General features: G+C 39.1%; 1 protein-coding gene across 1 annotated transcript in view; it reads right to left on the bottom strand.

The window, feature by feature from the left end:
* ADAM7 (ADAM metallopeptidase domain 7) overlaps window positions 1-4,450 on the bottom strand; it is a 55,096-nt gene extending 50,646 nt beyond the window's left edge. The window contains exons 1-2 of the mRNA XM_019659548.1: window positions 4,399-4,450; window positions 3,321-3,424 (exon numbers count right to left, since the gene is read on the bottom strand). Of these exons, the coding sequence (XP_019515093.1) occupies window positions 3,321-3,424; window positions 4,399-4,450 (156 nt within the window). The remainder of the gene's footprint in view (window positions 1-3,320; window positions 3,425-4,398) is intronic.
* Between the last annotated feature and the right edge of the window lie 8,558 nt (window positions 4,451-13,008).

Raw genomic sequence — 13,008 nt, forward strand, 5'->3', positions numbered from 1 at the left:
CTAAAAGGCTTAGTGATTGTTGGATGGGGAGGCAAAGGAGAGGAGTCATGAATTACCTCAGGTTTCTGGTTTGTTTAACAACGTCACTGCTGAGAGGGGGATCTTCTGAAAAGGGGCAGCTTTGAGAGAGGGAGAGGTGGGGAGTCTTGTGTTTGTTGAATGTGAGGTGTGCATTAGTTAGGGCTTTTTTGATTGCAAGTTTAACATAAAAACTGGCCTTTATTATAAAGACACAGTATTTACAGTGGGAAGACAAAAAGTAGGTGCTCAATCAAATAAGAAGGGTTGAATACCATTTTACAACATGGTGACATTTATGTATAGGGGTGTGTGTGTGTGTGTGTGTGTGTGTGTGTAACAGGATGGTATAATGGAACTATTTTGAAATTTGAATGTTTGATTATGGATTTTGTATTACCTAATATTGAGAAAGTATTTTTAATATGGTGACATGTGATAATATTACTTTTAATCTTGCCATATTGTCTTAAGAAATAAATTTTTTAACTATTTTTTATTTTATGATTCTATTTATTTATGTTTAATTTTTAAATTTATTTTTATTTTAGAATCATTTTAGGTTTAGAGAAAAGTTGAAAAGATAATACAGAAATTCCCAAATACCCACCACTCATGTTTCCCTATTGTAAATATCTTAACCTTACTATGGGGTAAGATTGATATTATCAATTACTCAAAAAGTCTATGCTTTTACAGATTTTGTTTTAGTTTTTGTCTAATGTCTTTTTACTATTTTAGGATACCTTCCAGGATACCATATTATATTTATTTGTCATGTCTCTGTAGGCTCTTCTAGACTATGTCAGTTTCTCAGACTTTCCTTATTTTTCCTTATTTATTTTATTTTATTTTTTATTAGTTTCAGGTGTATAGCATAGTGGTTAGACATTTAGATAACTTATGAAGTGGCTCCCCCCGATAAGTCTAGTGCCCACCTGGCACCATCCATAGTTATTACAATATTGACTGTATTCCCTTATGGTATGCTTTACATCCCTGTGACTATTTGTATATTTGTAATTACCAATCTGTAGTTCTTAATCCCTGCAAATGGCAAGATTTCACTTGGCCATAAGAAAGACTTTCCTTATTTTTGATGACTGACAGTTATGAGGAGTCCTGGCCAGGTATTTTGTAGGCTGTCCCTCAGTTGAGGTTTTCAGGTTGTCTTTGTCATGCTTAGACTGCAGCTATGGAGATTTTGGAGAAAATGATAAAATAAAGTGCCATTTTCATCTCATTATATCAAGAGTATGTACTATCCGGCCAGCTGAGTGGCGCGATGGTTAAGAACTGGCTTGGGACGCCAGAGGGCCCCGGTTCGGATCCCAGTGACACTGCCCTCCACAGCTAAGATGCTGAACAACAGCTCAACCTGGAGCTGGGCTGCCGTGAGTCGCCGGCGACGGCGTAGGCTGCAGCCCCTGTGGCAGTGGGTTGCCATGGGCTACCGTGTGTAGCCAGCAGCCAGCGTGAGCGGCCAGCAGCTGCCATGAGCAGCCGTCCAGAAGCCGGCGACTGATCTGCCTCGCCCGGGAAGAACACAATGATGGTGCCAACTTGGGCCAGTGAAGCAACGTCCTCCACAACTAGACTGAAGAACAAAAAAACGACAGCAACTTGTCTGTTCCCCTTCCCCCAATTCCCCGATAAATATCTTAAAAAAAAAAAGAGTATGTACTATCGACATGACTTATCACTGATGATGTTCATCCTGATGTAGCGTTTGTAAGCTTTCTCCACTGTAAAGTTATACTTCTCCTCTTTCCAAGTTTTATTCTTTGGAAGGAAGTCACTGTGCAGGGCCTAAGCTTAAATGGTGGGGAGTTATCGCCACCTCTTGGGAAGAGGAATATCTACATCAATTTTTTTATTCTGTATGAGAGATTTGTCTATTATCTTGCATTTATTTACTCCTTCAATCATTCATTTATATCAACAGGGGTTTATGGATATTAATTTCTACTTTATGTTATGGTCCAAAACTGTTATGAATTTCTTTACTCAAATTGTCCCCTCTTTGGCCATTGGGAGCTCTTTCAGCTGGCTCCTATGTTCTTTTAACATATTCCCACCAATGTGGGTTTTGGATTTTTCATTTGTTTGTTTTGAGAGCTTCCTTACTTTCTGGTACTACAAGGTGCTCCAAACTTATCTTGTATATTTCCTGCCCCAGCCCGGGGTCATCTTGTATATTTATAATGGGAATTTTAATATCAGTCTTGATGAAGTCAGAAGAGCCCATCAGCTTTTACACAGCGGGTGGTAGAAAGCTGGCTTTGCCCTTTTAACTGAGTAACCAAACTTCAACCAATAAACGGTTTGAGAAGGTGAGAAAAGAATTGGAGACCAAGAGAAAAACGATTTGTAAGCTAATTTTTAGAGAGAAGTGGTTAGACGTTATTTCCAAATGGCAGCCGATAGAGTTGCTTTTCCATCATGTCAAGCCATGGGAAAGCGGCCTCCATGGGACCATTTGGAAAGTTGAAATGTGCCTCACTTATAATTGAGAAACCTCACTTGTGAGAACCTAGCAGGCTGGCTCCTCTAATGGAGGAGGGAAGAAAAGTCATTGCCTCGAGAAAGGTTTACCCTCTCAAGGAGGGTTGGGGCAAAGTGACAGTGTTCTCCAAGGGCCAAATTAAAAACCTAAGGCCCCAAGTGCAAGTGCCTGATAATACATATTATCAGGAGACTGAATGTCTTTTCAATCATGGTAGTTAAAAATAAGCTAATTTTGAAGCTTGCTCCCCGTGATGTGTATTATATATTTTCTATAGAAATAAACATGTACTACTTTTGAAAATACAATGTTAACTGTTTTTAAATGTTAACACCTGAATAAAGTCCCTTCTAAGCAACAGGCCAAGTAGGCCTTTTTGTTCCTGTGAAAATTGTCCAACCTTGCTGCAGAACCTGTAAGGTAAATCAGCCTGCGTATCAGATCACTGGGAAAACAATATGTTCAGATTATATATAGCCCACGGGCACCAGCCCGGAACAAATGAGGTTACCTTACATTAGCCTGAAAAGCTGTCAGTGGAACTCCTCACATAAACTGGAAAATTTTAAATGTCACCCCATAAAATCTGAACTTTACTCCTTTTTGCTTTCTAATCTGTCAAGGGTTGTTTTCCCTTCACCATCCACCCCCCACCCACCCAAGCACAGGCTATAAGCTGATTGGGAGTCTTTAGAAAAGCTGCTATGTCTGTGTTGTTTGTATCTGATGGGAACTAGAGGTTGCTTTGTGCATGCCTGGGCGAGCAATGTCTTATTGATTATTTCAAAATCTCTACCTGTATGTCATAATCATGGGTATGCCAAACATCTCGCTTCTGTATCAGAGGAAGCTTTTTGGGATAAACCAATTCTTGACCCTCTACTCCAAATATTATCTTTTCTAAAAGGAAACAGAGGGGGAAAACACATCTAGCATTAACATCCGCTCACAGTGATTGGATAACAGAATGCTTCTTATATAGATTTTACTTGCCCCCAATTAGCAGCCATGAGGAACAGCATTCCCACCTCCCAGGTAAGGAAATTGAGACTGATACGTTCAAATCAGGAAATATAAGTAACATAGGAAAGGAGGCGAAGAAACCGGGGTCCTTCAGCTTCCTCCATCTTTTCACCTTGTTTGGCACTTGTCCCCTTTGTCCTCTTATACTTTTCATGCCTGTCCCTGGATTCTGCCACCTGTCAAAACCTGCCGTGGAAAGTACCGTTTCAATGTAAATCACTGATTTCATCTCCCAGGCACAGTTGCATTTGAAGTCTTAATTCTCGTAGCTAAATATAAGGCTTCACTTGTTGAAAGGGTTTTAGGTACTCTTCAATCAGTGCTGCTCATCAAATTTTGCACGTTTCCTGCCACACTGGTAAATCCTCTGGGAGTCGAGCCCTGCTTACCTCACTAGAGAACGATATAGAGGAAAAAGCACAGGCGTTTGGAATCCGCTCTTATTTGATTCAAAGTTTTACCAGTTTATTAGCAGTATGATGATGAGTAGCATATCTAATCTCTCTGATCTGTGGATATTAGTCTCAATTTCCTTATCTTTAAAGTGGAGGTAACAGTATAGAATTTGAAATAGGTGAATATACAAAGTGGCTAATGGCTAGCAAGCAGTGTCTGCCACATTACAGGTATTCAGTAATGTCCACTGCTTGTTCCTTCTCACTGTAGTAAATCAGAGCATTTAAGCATAACATGGCATTTCATAGACTCATAGAATCTCAGTCCAAGTCCTATGCTATGTTCTCAGCAAAATCATCAGTGGATATTAATGTTTTTATCATTTACCATTTAAATTCTGTGACTAAAGAGACATTATCTCATAGCAAAACCCTGATAAAGAGATTAAGACATACCTTTAATCTGAGAAATGAGTAAAATCATGAAAAATAAATGCCTGGGACGCATTCTGAATGATTCTGGTAGAAGAGGAGCACATGTGCTTGAGAAAAAAAAATGCGCACAGTTCTTCGTCCTGGCGTCCACAGGAAAGATGAAGGACCTAACAGACAGACAGGCACTTTTGATCCAGCACAAGGAAGTGTTCCTTGATCGTGTTACACAATGCATGAGGTGCTTCAGGGTAAAGCCCGGAGGGTGAACACCACGTCCCAATTAAAGGCAACCACTGAGGTGGCGGTGGTGATGATGGAGGGCTGGGCAGAGACCCCTACTTCATGCCAACTGCAAATACAAGTCCAGGTGTACTAAAAATTCAAAAGTGAAAAAAAAAATCATGCGTGCCTTAGAAATAAATGATTGAAGAATGTTTATGGAAACTTTGGTTGAAGGAGGTCTTTCTATGCAGAATGCCACGTGTAGAAACTCCTAAGGAAATTTCGATAAAACAGAATAGAGATATTGAGAGCTTTTATTTTCTAACTAGATGAAGGCCTGGGCCCTGGGGGGCCCCGGGGATCATGGCCTTTAGAGTGCTGTCCGAAACATGAGCTATCAATCATTACTGTGCCCTGCTCAAGAACCCAGAGGGTCCTTGGGACGACAGGGGCCAATGAGGGAGAATAACTTTATCTTTTCTTTTCTTTACAGTTTTATTGAGATGTAATTGACATGCAGCACTGCATAGGTTTAGGGTGGATAGTCTGATGATTTGACTTACTACATATGTTATAAAATGATCACTATGGTAAGTTTAGTTAGCATCCATCATTACATATAAATACAAACAAACAAACAAACAAACAAAACAGAACATTTATTTATTTATTTATTTTTTTTTTTGTGATGAGAACTCTTAGGATCTACTCTCTTAATGCTGTTCCTTTATATCATACAGCGGTGGTCACTGCCATCACCATGCAGTACCTTATTCCCCTAGTACTTATTTATTTTATAACTGGAAGTTTGTACCTTTTAACCACCTTCCTCCAAACCTATTTATGAAAACTTATTATGTGATAAGTCACAAATTAATTTAAATTATAAGAAAAACCCTGGAATTTTATGCAACACATGTAATAAAATGTGAGGGTAAATATCCTTATAGAACTCCTTCAAGTCAATGCAAAGAAAAAGAGAACATTAACAAGCAAATGTGCAAAGGACCTGTCCAAACTGATTTATATGTCTGTGTTCTCTTGTTACCTTAGAAGAGATACCCCTTTGCCAACATAATTACTTATCTGGTTTTGTTTTTATTACTTTTTATTTGCCAGTTTATTTCACTTTTCTTTCCTTTTCTCTTTTCTTCTCTCTCTCTCTCTCTCTCTCTCTCTCTCTCTCTCTCTCTCTCTTTTTCTCTTTCACTCCTCAGGTTCTCTGGCTTCTTCTCTTTATCCAGCATGCAATGCTTTCTCCCATTAAAGGGCCCCTGGACATACTTGCTTCTCTACCTGGAGTCCTCCTCTCCTCTTTGTGGCCAAATTAATTCCTCATTTTTCAATTCTCAGTTCAAGGCTCACTATCTCAGGAAGTCCTTCCCTAACCCCAGAGTCTAGACCAAGTTTCTTTCTGAAACAAGATTCTCTATTTTTCTGAAAAATTATGTTAATATATCACACTCATCAAATTATTTGCTTATCTGTGCCCTGCAGCATATTATACTCTCCAGAAAGCAAAGATTCTGCTTGCTTTTGCTCACTCTGTCACCACACACCTCGTAGTGTCTGGCATATAGACACTGTGCTCAATATAAATTTGTTGAATGAAGTAAACTAATTTGCAATGTGATTATTGTCTGGTCTGATCCTCATGTATTTCTAGAAAATTTGAACATAATTAAAACAACTTTAACCCAAATGATCATATGATTCTACTGATAAGTAGAATTTTTGACACTCTTTCAGGTCAATACAAGAGATAGTTGAAGATTGATGGGCACACTCAAGTGTATTTGACTGGTTACCAAATATTCATTCACATATCAGATGGAACTTATCAGCTTCATTCACAGTGACAGCCGAAAAGAACATATTAAATTGGGTAAGAACTATATTAAGCTTGCCTTTGTTACAGTTAAAATTGTGGGAAACAGAATTAACAGTTTAAAAAATACCAATCCTGGAATCTCAATTACTTAACGGTGTCATGTTAAATGATAAGGCTTTAAGGCATTTGTCTGATGTCTTTGCGCAAATTACGGCTAGGCTAATTTTCTAGCACATCTAAAAAATTCTATGATTAACTCACGTGAAATAATTAAGAACTTCCAAAGAAGAAAAATTTTCGTAACTTACTCAAGCCACACAACCAACAAATGGAAAGCAAAGATTAAAAGAAAATTTCAGCCTGGCCCTGTGTGCTTTTTATAATACACTGGTGCCTCTTTTTTGAGGGGAAACAAGCTTGTTTCCTTTTCATAATCAACCTTTCAAACTCGGAGAACATTATACCTCAATTCCAAACTCTACCAAGTGCCTATTTTGGAATAGTGCGATATTATAAGTAGTCTATAATTTACTCTCTCTCTCAGGTCACATCTTTCTGTGTTTAAATTAACACGGTCACTAAAGTATATAAAGCTTTAAAAAATAAACAAATAAGTAAATCCTGAAACAGATTTCAACATCAAAGAGGCTCCGGGGTGTCCAATTTTCAGATAAAAGCATATTTTAAAGAAGATTAGCCAAGTATGGGAATGTTCTAGTCTCTTCTCATTTCTCCGCTACAAATTAGTGAAGCGACTCTCATAGGAGGTTCTCTAATCTCCTCCCATCCTGGTTTCCATGAGGGATTTGAAGTTGTAGATTCTCGTGTTCATTCCTTATCCCCCCTTTACAGAACAGCCAATCAGTAGGCTTTGTCTCAGAGGCTGCTCAGCTTTGCTCAGAGCTCGCCTGCTATCTCCTTTTGCTCTCCCTCATGGTCCAGATATGGCTCAGGCTTGCCTCCTGAGTTTCCTTCTCTCCCTCTTTTCCTGAATCCTGCTCCCTCTCTCCTAGCTAACAACTTGGAGAGCCATCCCTCAGACTGCCTTAAGAACTTAAAGAAGTAAATGCAAGTGGTGAAAGCCCAGGAAGGATGACAGACGATAACGATCATATATTCCAAGGCAGAGCCAAGAAGCAGCCCACTCTGCAGACCCAACACACTTCTTATACCACCTTTGTAAAGAGGAACATAAAGAAAAGGGGCAATAAAGTGAAGGGAATGAAGAAAATGAAGAAAAACCTCTTGTTCAAACTATAACAGTAGTGGCAAAAGCTTCACATAGAAATACAAATTAGCATTTTCTGTCTGACTTTGAAAGGAATGTCATTGTAAAGTACTCCCAAACCACATTAATCATGGTGAACTTGTCATTCTCTTTGTAGAAGCAAATTTCAGCCCATTAATTGTGTGTTAAGTGCATCGAAAAGAACACTGGATTCAGAAACAGGAGCTCTGTGTTCTCCTGTGACTACAATTCTGTTACTTCTGGCAAATTACTTATTTTCTGGGTTTCAGAATCTTATTTATAAATTGGGATGCTTAGACTGTTTGACCTCTAAGTTCTTTTTTTTGTTGTTTTTTTAACATCAAGGTGGTATGATTCCATGCTTTTACTGATTTTTGTCCCCTTTCATAAGTCCCTCTTTAGTGTAAGCAGAAATTTTGACTCACTAGAAAAATGACAAATTTGGGTTTTTGGGGTTTTTTTTAATAAAGATTTTAATGGGGAATTGGGGAAGGAGAACAGACAAGTTGCTGTCCTTTTGTTCTTCAGTCTAGTTGTGGAGGACGTCGCTTCACTGGCCCATGTTGGTATTATCATTGCATTCTTCCCGGGAGAGACAGATCAGTCACCAGCCCCTGGATGGCCACTCACGGCAGCTCTTGGCAGCTCCCACCAGCTGTCAGCCGCTCACACTGGCTGTCGGCCACTCACAGTAGCTTATGGCAGCCCACTACAGCTTCACTGCAGCCTACACTGTTGCCAGCCACTTACGGCAATCTAGCTCCAGGTCGAGCTGTTGTTCACCATCTTAGCTGTAGAGAGCACAGCGTCACTGGCCCTCATGTGGGATCCGAACCGGGTCCCTGCTGCTCAGAGCTGGCGTCCCAAGCCAACTCTTAACCAATGTGCCACTCAGCTGGCCCGGGTTTTTTTTTTAATCACTTTAATATTTTCCACTTGTAAGCACAGATTTATCAATTAATATGCATAGTAAATGTCATGGAATAAATATAAGAGCCATAAAAAAATTGACCCACTCTGCCACCCAAAAGGCAAGGTTATTGCTGGGGAATGGCTGCCCCAGAGTAAATGGAGTGTGTAGTCATTTCACCTCTTAATTCTGATGCATTACTTAGTTCCATTAAACAAATTAATGTAATATTCCTAGAGTTTTCATTTCCTCGTGGTAAACTAGGGACAATAGTGCTTTCTATACAGAATCACTGTGTAGATTAAGTATGACAATTAATGAATAGTGCTTAACACATACATATATAATTATCAATTTTGTTGAAGGGTTGACATTTCTCACCTTCAAGTTAACTCTGTTTTATAACAGCTTTAAGAAATACACTAAATTTTGTAAGGTTAAAATGGCTTAAACAACATAGGCTTAAAGCCAAATGCTGACAGGGCACAAAATGCAATACAATATAATTAGATTTTCTCCTGTTGGATAAGTAGGCCCAAGGTGATAACATTTGTTATTCTCTTCATAAGACACATATTCCAATAAAACTATGTCACACCTCTCCACTCCTCAACAAGCTGTAATTTTCTTTATCTTTAAACAAATTATAATAATTTTCTTGCTCTCACATGACCTTCCAACACCCTTAATATTTCTTTGATTTCTTTATAACAAAGTCTTTTCAGAGTTACATATAGTTAGTCTCTAGCTCTTCATCTTCTCTTTAAGCCACTCCAATCAGGGACAAGAGACAATCAATTTTGTTCCCATCACCTTACTGAAATTACTTATCAAAGTCACCAGTGATCTCCAGATTTTAAATTCAATAGTCAATTCTCAGTCATGATTTCATATATTGGCCTTGTTTGATTTGCTATTCCTCTCTCTCTCTCTCTCTCTCTCTCTCGATACACTTTCCTTACTTGACTTCCAGCCCTGCTGTTCTCCCTCATTAACTGCTCCTTCTTAATTTTTCTTCACTCATTCCCCCCTCACACTACAGACCTTTAAACACTCAAGGGCCCCAGTGCTCACTCTTTGAACTTATTCTCTTTTCTGTCTATACTTTTTCCCTTAGAGATTTCAACAAATCACATGTCTTAAAAATTACTGTAATGCTGTTGATCGCCAGATTCATGTCCCAGACATACTCTCTTTTTGTCAGTTGCCTGTTTGACATCTCCATTTTGATGTCTAGTGGGCAACACAAATGTAATATATACAAAAACGAAACTGATCTTCATCCTCAAAACTGTTTCTCCAAATGTCTTGCTCATCTCAGGAAATGACAATGCTGTCAATCAATATACTCAAGCCAAAGACCGTGGTGTTATCCTTGGCACTCTCTTTCTCTCACAATCCACACACAGTCCGTCAGCAAATACTGTTGGCTTTTCTGTCAGAATACACTCAGAATCTAACCTCGTCTCATCTCCTCCACTGCACCACCCTGAGCAAGTCCACAGTCATCTCTCACCTGGATTACTGCAATAACTTCCCCATCAGTGGTTTCACTGTTTCTATCCTGGCCTTCCCAAAAGTAATCATTCATCCTTTTAAAATGAAAGCAATGCCATGTCATTCCTCTGTTTCAAATCTTTCAATGGCTTATTATCTAATTGAGTGGAAGTTAATTTCCTTCCAATGATCTACAAGTCCCACACTACCTGGTGCCCTTACTGTTGAACCTCATCCCTTGCCCTTCCCCTTGGTCTCTCTTCAGCTACTCTGTCCTTCTTATACACAGGACATGTTGTCACTTCAACTTCATGGCTCCATCCCTCACCATTTTTAGTTCTTTCCTCAAATATCATCTTTTAATCAAGATCTTCTCTGCCCACTCTATTTTAGATTGCACACTCCTGCATACACTACAACTAAGCTCTCCTTAGCCAGTGCAGACTCAGCATCTGGTCAGTGAAGACTTTTATTTATGTCTTTTATTTGTTTTTCAAGTATCCACCTGTGCTGGAATATAATGCAGAGAATTTTTTCTGTTGTTATATGCAAGATCTCCAATGTCTAGAAGAGTACCTCATACACAGTAGAGTTTCAAAAAATATTTTTCATGTAAATTAACCATTTATATAAGGATAGTGTCCTTATAGTTTATATTTTCTCTTCAAGAAACTGAGTATTAAGTATTACTAATGTCTGAGACTCTGCCCTCCTCTGCCTTTCTGAAGAGGATTTCCTAGTAGCATGGATGGCCAAATGTAAGGAAAAATAAGTTCTCATATCCAAACAATTTTTGCAAAATATTTTAAGATTACCAACTAAAAAACAGTAAAGACTTTACTATTAGCCACCTGATCATCTGGTTGCTTGGCTGCTCCATTTATCAGCACCCTGTGTGACTTCTCCCATGTAGCTGGCTCTCCTTTCATCTTCCTCCAGATTCAGATGAAATATCTGTTTCAGGGTTGATTGACTAGAACTCAGAGTATCCTTGTCAGTCTTTTGTGGCTTCATCATATTCTTCATTTCATGCCGCCTTTCGCCTCCAATTTGACAAAAATGAAAAATCACTGTCTGGGGGAAGGGGCCGCCCCATGTCCACCATTCCTGAACCCACACATCTCATTCCACATTCTTCATGATCTTTCTGTGACCCACCATAGAACACCTGTCTTTCTTTTTCCTGACTCCTGAAACTCTGCCTAGCTCTTCCTCACAGTCTGTATGTTGGGTGTGAGAAGTTTTTAGTAAGTTTTTTCTCTTTTCTCCACTTGTTTTTGTAGACCAGATATAGTGAAGCCTGAGTTATTTATTAAGTTTGCTTAGATCTTGATAAACTGATATAGCTGATGTTTTGTGCTCTTAAGCACTCGCAACGCCAGGAAGTACTGGTAAAATTTTCATTATATAGTCTGAAATATTTGCAAGCCCTGTGAAAACAGAGACCGTAGCTAACATTCATGTACCCCCTACAGAGTCTAACAACTCCAGACCCTGCACACTGCTGGGACTCAATAAATGGTAGATTGAGGAGATTAATTTATCATACCTTCACTGTTGCACTCAATTTATAGAGTAGATGATACGCATTATAGATTTGCTATGACTAAAAGAATTCTCTTACAACCCTAATTTTCTTGAAAATTCAAGCTTCTCTGGGTCTCTGTATGGCTACCACAAGGCTGCTTAAAAGCCTCAGAGTCACCTGTGACCAGGAGCTAGGCATGGACCAACAAATACTAGGAGCTGAGGTTGCATTACTATCTCTAATAGTTTGGATATGCATCTTGCCTTTCTTCTGAGAATAGGAATGCATGTGATAACATCTCTCTGGCCTGCCCATTCCAACTCTGTAGATTGCCTTCTCCCACAATCATCCCCTCCGGCACAGCTTGATCTCCATGTGCCTGTACCGGCAGCATTCCAGTCATCATCAGACAGAGGCTGGGTATGACCCTCAAACCTGTGCCAGAAACACCCCACAGCCAATTTTGTCTTCTCACAAAGAGAAAGTTAAGGACACTGATATTGGCACTCAGTTAATCCTTAACTCAGAATGCACAATCTTGATCCAGGCTTGAAATTAACCCTACTACCTCAGGGTGAAATAAAATGTATACCCTGAATACTTACTCCATCAGGTACTTGCTCATTAATTTTTAACTATATGTGGTAGTTATAACTTTTGGCCCTCTCCCTCCAGAAAACCTTAGCTATACCAGTTGTCCCTTGGTGTCTGCGAGGGGTTGCTTCTGGGACCTCCTGCAGATACCAAAATCTGTGGATACTCATGTCCCTTGTATAAAATAGCAAAGATCAATGCATAGAGTTGGCCCTCCCCAACTACAGACTCCCAAATGCAGGTCAAAAACAGTACAGGCATTTATTGAAAAAAACCCAGATATGTATAATAGGATCTGCCCAATCCAAACCCATGTTATTCAAAGGTCAATTGTAGTCATTTAAGCAGGATTATACATCTATATGTATTAGATATTAATATATCTTAGATATTAAAGGAGTGATGAGATTTTCCCACAGGTATGAACTGTGCAGTAGAGTATTCTATGAATTAAAAGAAAATTGTTCAAAAATAATTTAGATGAAGTCAATTCACATCTAAAACTCTGGCCGACTCCTGGAACCGGGTATGCAATAAAGATGTGTTTAACAGGTTAAACAGGATTGGAGAGGGTGCTATGAAGATGAAGCTGCCATGTAGGTTGGCGATGGATTGGCAGAGTATAAAGATGATCCTATATACTTGAAGGCAACAGCTGTAAAACTCTTGAACACAGGACTATTGTGTTAGACCTGTTTTTTGAATGATAAGGGTATCTGGGATGATGAATTGAAGTGGAGAAAGTATACATAATATATAGAGGTTGCCCAAAAAAGTATATGCATTTTAAGAAAGGACAA

The sequence above is a fragment of the Hipposideros armiger genome, unplaced genomic scaffold (genome assembly GCF_001890085.2).
Source record: "Hipposideros armiger isolate ML-2016 unplaced genomic scaffold, ASM189008v1 scaffold_301, whole genome shotgun sequence".
Taxonomy (NCBI): Eukaryota; Metazoa; Chordata; class Mammalia; order Chiroptera; family Hipposideridae; genus Hipposideros; species Hipposideros armiger.